This window comes from Rhincodon typus, chromosome 2, assembly GCF_021869965.1.
Source record: "Rhincodon typus isolate 14 chromosome 2, sRhiTyp1.1, whole genome shotgun sequence".
Classification (NCBI taxonomy): Eukaryota; Metazoa; Chordata; class Chondrichthyes; order Orectolobiformes; family Rhincodontidae; genus Rhincodon; species Rhincodon typus.
The window spans coordinates 135,121,158-135,127,060 of NC_063333.1; the positions used below are offsets into that span (position 1 = coordinate 135,121,158).

At 39.7% G+C, this 5,903-nt stretch overlaps 1 protein-coding gene across 1 annotated transcript in view; it reads right to left on the bottom strand.

The window, feature by feature from the left end:
• Positions 1 to 5,903, bottom strand: part of exoc2 (exocyst complex component 2) — a 279,000-nt gene that overhangs the window by 91,600 nt on the left and 181,497 nt on the right. The window contains exons 18-19 of the mRNA XM_048609069.1: positions 3,581 to 3,661; positions 2,237 to 2,296 (exon numbers count right to left, since the gene is read on the bottom strand). Coding sequence (XP_048465026.1) covers positions 2,237 to 2,296; positions 3,581 to 3,661 — 141 coding nt within the window. The remainder of the gene's footprint in view (positions 1 to 2,236; positions 2,297 to 3,580; positions 3,662 to 5,903) is intronic.

The window sequence follows — 5,903 nt, forward strand, 5'->3', positions numbered from 1 at the left end:
GGCTATTGCAGAAAACACGGAGGCATGGGATTGAGGGTGATTTAGTGGTTTGGATCAGAAATTGGCTAACTGTAAGAAGACAGAGGGTGATGGTTGATGGGAAATGTTCATCCTGGAGTTCAGTTACTAGTGGTGTACCGTAAGGATCTGTTTTGGGGCCACTGCTGTTTGTCATTTTTATAAATGACCTGGATGAGGGCGTAGAAGGATGGGTTAGTAAATTTGCGGATGACACCAAAGTTGGTGGAGTTGTGGATAGTGCGGAAGGATGTTGCAGGTTACAGAGGGACATAGACAAGCTGCAGAGCTGGGCTGAGAGGTGGCAAATAGAGTTTAATGCGGAAAAGTGTGAGGTGATTCACTTTGGAAGGAATAACAGGAATACAGAGTACTGGGCTAATGATAAGATTCTTGGTAGTGTGGATGAGCAGAAAGATCTCGGTGTCCATGTGCATAGATCACTGAAAGTTGCCACCCAGGTTGATAGCGTTGTTAAGAAGGCGTACAGTATGTTAGGTTTTATTGGTAGAGGGACTGAGTTTCGGAGCCATGAGGTCATGTTGCAGCTGTACAAAACTCTGGTGCGGCCGCACTTGGAGTATTGCGTACAGTTCTGGTCACCGCATTATAGGAAGGATGTGGAAGCATTGGAAAGGGTGCAGAGGAGATTTACCAGGATGTTGCCTGGTATGGAGGGAAGGTCTTATGAGGAAAGGCTGAGGGTCTTGAGGCTGTTTTCGTTAGAGAGAAGAAGGTTAAGAGGTGACTTGATAGAGACACACAAGATGATCAGAGGATTAGATAGGGTGGACAGTGGGAGCCTTTTTCCTCGGATGGTGATGGCTAGCACGAGGGGACATAGCTTTAAATTGAGGGGTGATAGATATAGAACAGATGTCAGAGGTAGGTTCTTTACTCAGAGAGTAGTAAGGGCGTGGAATGCCCTGCCTGCAAAAATAGTAGACTCGCCCACTTTAAGGGCATTTAAATGGTCATTGGATAAACATATGGATGATAATGGAATAGTTCAGGTTAGATGGGCTTCAGATTGGTTTCACAGGTCGGCGCAACATCGAGGGCCGAAGGGCCTGTACTGCGCTGTAATGTTCTATGTTCTAAACGGTTACACCAGTTGCTGTTCTGATACATCAGGTACTTTAAATTGTTTTCAGTAGCTATTGCGAGTTAATAAGGGCTCAAATAACCTATGGAGAGAAACTCATCCTGGTTAAACCCACTTCTTGGATGATGAGTGAATTGAGTTGGGAAGTCATGTTGAGGTTGTACAGGACATTGCTGAGACCTTTTCTGGAGTACTGTGTCCAGTTCTGTTTGCCCTGATATAGCAAGGATATTATTAAGCTGGAAGTTAAGTAGGGATTTACTAGGCTGTTGCCAGGAATGGAGGGTTTGAGTTATAAAGAAGGGCTGGATAGGCTGGGACATTTCTTCCCTGGAGTGGAGGAGGTTGAGAGATGACTTTATAGAGATTTATAAAATCATGAGGGGCATGGATAAGGTGAACAGCAAAGGTCTTTTCCCTAGGATGGGGGTTCAAAACTAGAGGGCATAGGTTTAAGGTGAGAGGGGAAAGATTTAAAAGGGACCCGAGGGGCAACTTTTTCCATACAGAGGATGGTTCGTGTGTGAAATGAACTACTGGAGGAAATGGTAGATGCAGACACAGTTACAACACTTAAAAGACATATGGACAAGTACATGAATGGGAAGGGTTTACTCAGCAACATCTTTTCTGCACCCTTTCAAGTTTAACAATATCTTCCTGGTCTATCTGCTATAGAAAATATGTTGTTAAACTTGAAAGGGTACAGAAAAGATTTACAAGGATGTTGACAGGGTTGGAATTAAAGTCCTTAAAATCACTTGACCCAAAACGCAGCATCATAGAGCACTTAATCCTAGGCCTGGTAATTATTTTCTAACCTTGAATTAACATAACATTGGTAATATATGCAAACAGTTCCCAAAATTGAAAAATTCAGATGACAAGTCCAATATGAAAAGATAGGTATTTTAAATAACTTCTACAATCTGACACTGAAAGTAAGCAAAGAAAAGGAATATAAAGGTAGATGAAGTTACACTTAAAATTTCCAAATATCTTACATGGCAGTGGGAGTGTCGGTGGTACGGAGGGGATGGATGAAAAGCACACCTTCCAAAGCTGCAATAATTCTGTATCTGAAGAGTTCAAACATCTCTAATATCTACCCACCTTCATAATGTTAATGGAGAGTTCATGCACGTGTTGTTGGCTCTTCTCATGTTGAAATATCTGTAATAGAAAATAATTATTGCTATGAAATATGACAAGAATTTTGTACCCATCACTTGATGAAATATAACATGCACTCCACCAAACAAATGCAAGCTTAAGGATCCGGTCAACAAATGAAATCAAGACTAATCTACCTGAGACTATTAAGTGTTGAACACGTTATCTGTCAAGTATTAACCTCTGCTACATTAAATTACAGCTCTGCTTGCCGACACCCAGAAGCATATGCACAACATTTTATTTCAAATATATTTAAATAACACAGTGAGAAATACATAAGACCTAATCACAAAAAAATTAAATAATATATCATGCAAGAAAAATAAAGTGTCAATTGAACAGGATTTTTATTTTAATATTTAAAAGTTGTTTCAATATTGTGCATTTGGAAATAAATCGGCAGTAAGTATGCACAGTCACAGGATCGTTGGTGTCAGCAAACATATATTAATTTTAAAGGTCACAAACATATTGAGTCAGGTGCACCTGTATAGCTCTAAATCCATTTAGAACACTGTCAGAAGCTGTTCAACGTTGCAAGTTCAAATATCAATTTGTGACCTTTCCTAATGCTTTCTGTATTTGTCCTACAGACCTGATAAGGTCAGTTAAATAAAGAAGCTATGTAGCAACCAAGAATACACAAATCAACTAACAATTTTGAGAAGGTATTCATCTCTAATTGACAGCAATAAATGTTTAGCTTCTAAATGACCCTAAGATGTACTCATTTACAACAACTAGATCCTAAGGGATAGTCCAGGGACATCCAGCTCCAACTCAAGGGACAGAGTAGTATAGTAATATTGCACCAAGCTCTGGTTGTACAGCAATGACTGCACTTCAAAAGGTATTTCACTGGCTTTGAGCACTATGGGGTGTTCAGGAGTGGTAGAGTTTAAGTTTTATTGTTGTGGTTTTTAACATTTCTGGTTTGATTTTCTTAAGGACAGTGATAATTTTTCAAGTACTTTCCATAATTTCTACATTAATTACACTACACAAGTTTATGACATGGCAATAATTAACTACACGATTGACAATGAGTTTGCTTTAAGCGTGATTCTTCAAATTACTGTTCAATCACCAAATGGAGCAGCACCTGCATGGAAAAGGTGAACATCTTAGTTTATTTGATATACAACATGGAAAAGGAAAAGTAATATGAAAAAAGACAAGGTATGTTTCAAGTGATTTCTCCAGATGTGCTTCAAGACTTTGGAAATGCCAAAGGGAAATTACTCAAAAACATAAAAAGTAATTCAGGATAGCAAAGCTTACATTGGTTTCTCCAGGTTTGCAGTCTATGGTTTCGTTGAGACTTTGTAGAGTTTGCACAACATGATGTTCAAATTGAGCAGGCTAGAAAAAAAATGCACATATTTTTAATCAAACATCACAATGTCTTATATGTAAGAGAAGATTATTAATTACGAAGACAATGCAACTCTTTAGGTTAGAAGGTAGCTGAAAGCATTTCCTGAACCTTATTGGAATGTCAGGCTAACAACTTATCTACATTTTTAAATAATTCAGCCTTGACATTTGCTCACTGAAACTGATAGACTTTGGAGCTAAAATCCTGAATTTGCTTCAATATTTAATTGTTCCTAAATTCACTAATGCAAAACAAACTACATAAAATATTTACTTTTTTTAATAAAGTTTTTCTTTTATAAAAGCCAAATAAAAATGTGGGGAGAAAACACTTGACATGTCTTGCTGCTCAAATCTGGGTTCTCACATTCACAACTATGGCTAAAACCCAGGTTATAGTGTGTGATAAGACTATTTTTGCTTGATATCGAAATACAACAAAAATCATACCTTCATTGGTCTTTTAGCAATACCTACATTTATAGAAAAGACAATTTTGTCTTCAAAGTTATTTCTGTCAACACTTTTGTTAAAAGTTTCAGATTATCTCAGATGATACACTCATTCCCACTGAATCCCTACAGTGTGGAAGCAGGTCATTCGGCCCATCAAGTCCACATTGACTCTCTGAAGTGCATCCCATCCAGACCCACATCTCTACCCTATCCCTGTAACCCTGGCTAACCCAACTGGCCTGCACATCCCCGGATACTATGGGCAATTTAGCATGGCCAATCCACCCAAACTGCACATCTTTGGACTGTGGGAGGAAACTGGAGTACCCGGACGAAACCCACACAGACACGGAGAACGTACAAACTCCACAGACAGTGGCCCAAGGCTGGAATTGAACCCGGGTCCCTGGTGCTGTGAGGCAGCAGTGTTAACCACTGAGCCACCGTGCCCCTAAAGCATTGCTTTAGTTGTGCAAAAATTATCCCAGTCTTATTTAATATCATTACACAGAATAACAATGACCAAATTACATTAACATTTACCTCAGGAGCTAGTTATGTTTTTTGCATCATCTTATGTGCCTAGGTGACAGGCATAAATACTTATACAATTTTAATCACAATAATGCTGAATGAACCAGTAATCAATGCATTTTTGAGGGAAATCAATTTAATCCAATATGCACAATCCTTGTGAAATAAATTGTACAAAAGACTAAACAGAGTATGTGGGTCAACAATATAATAGAAAAATTAACATAACAGCGTTCAGATGATTTGACATATTCATGCAAACGGTCAGTAAAACTGACAAAAGGAGGAAGCTGGGAAAAACACAAGAGAACTTGGCATACAGATGCCATAAAAGGTGCAAAGAATGTGAGAATAGATAAAATGAGACACCATTCGAACACTGAAAGGCACTGGCCCTGAAAAGTCAATGGCTGGGCAGTTGTTTCTGGGTGTGTGTCTGGACCACATGTAATTCTTTACACAGCTACTTCTGAGGGAACTGCCTGGGAAATTGAAATTTCCAAAGAGAGAGTCTGCTCCACTTGAAACCCTCCAAGAAAGCTCCTTAAAGTCATAGAATTTGGAGTGTTCTACTTAAACTTAATTATTACCCAGAAGTAGTTAGAGGATTAAAGCCTGCTCTAACTCCTGTATAACTATTACTAGAAAAGTTTACTCACCACAGACCTGACTCCCCCCTACATGTCCCCAAACTACACCCACTGAACTCCTAGCAATGCACACCTACTGCTGACCCAACACTACACCCCTCCCCCCTCCCCAGACCTAACACCATGCACATCAACAGCCCAATCCAACACTCCCCTACTAGCCCAATTTAACCCAACATACATAGTCTGACATACCAGGTCCAGAACTATGACACTACACCACCCATTTACCTGCCACCTTCACCATTCCTATCCCCCCCTCCAAACACCCTGGTACACTACCACCTAACATGCGACTCTACCCCTCATTTATTGTGGACTATTATTTTTACTGTGTTGTGGTCAAACTGGCTTTGGGACTTTTAAACAATTTATGTCGCGAAATCTGGCAGCAAGTACTGCAAAAAAAGGGACACGCCTTGGTCTGTAACAATGCTCCTACACTATGGAGACAGATAGTAGGAACTGCTGATGCTGGAGAATCTGAGATAACAAGGTGTAGAGCTGGATGAACACAGCAGGCCAAGCAGCATCAGAGGAGCAGGAAAGCTGACGTTTCGGGTCTGGACCCTTCTTCAGAAATCATTC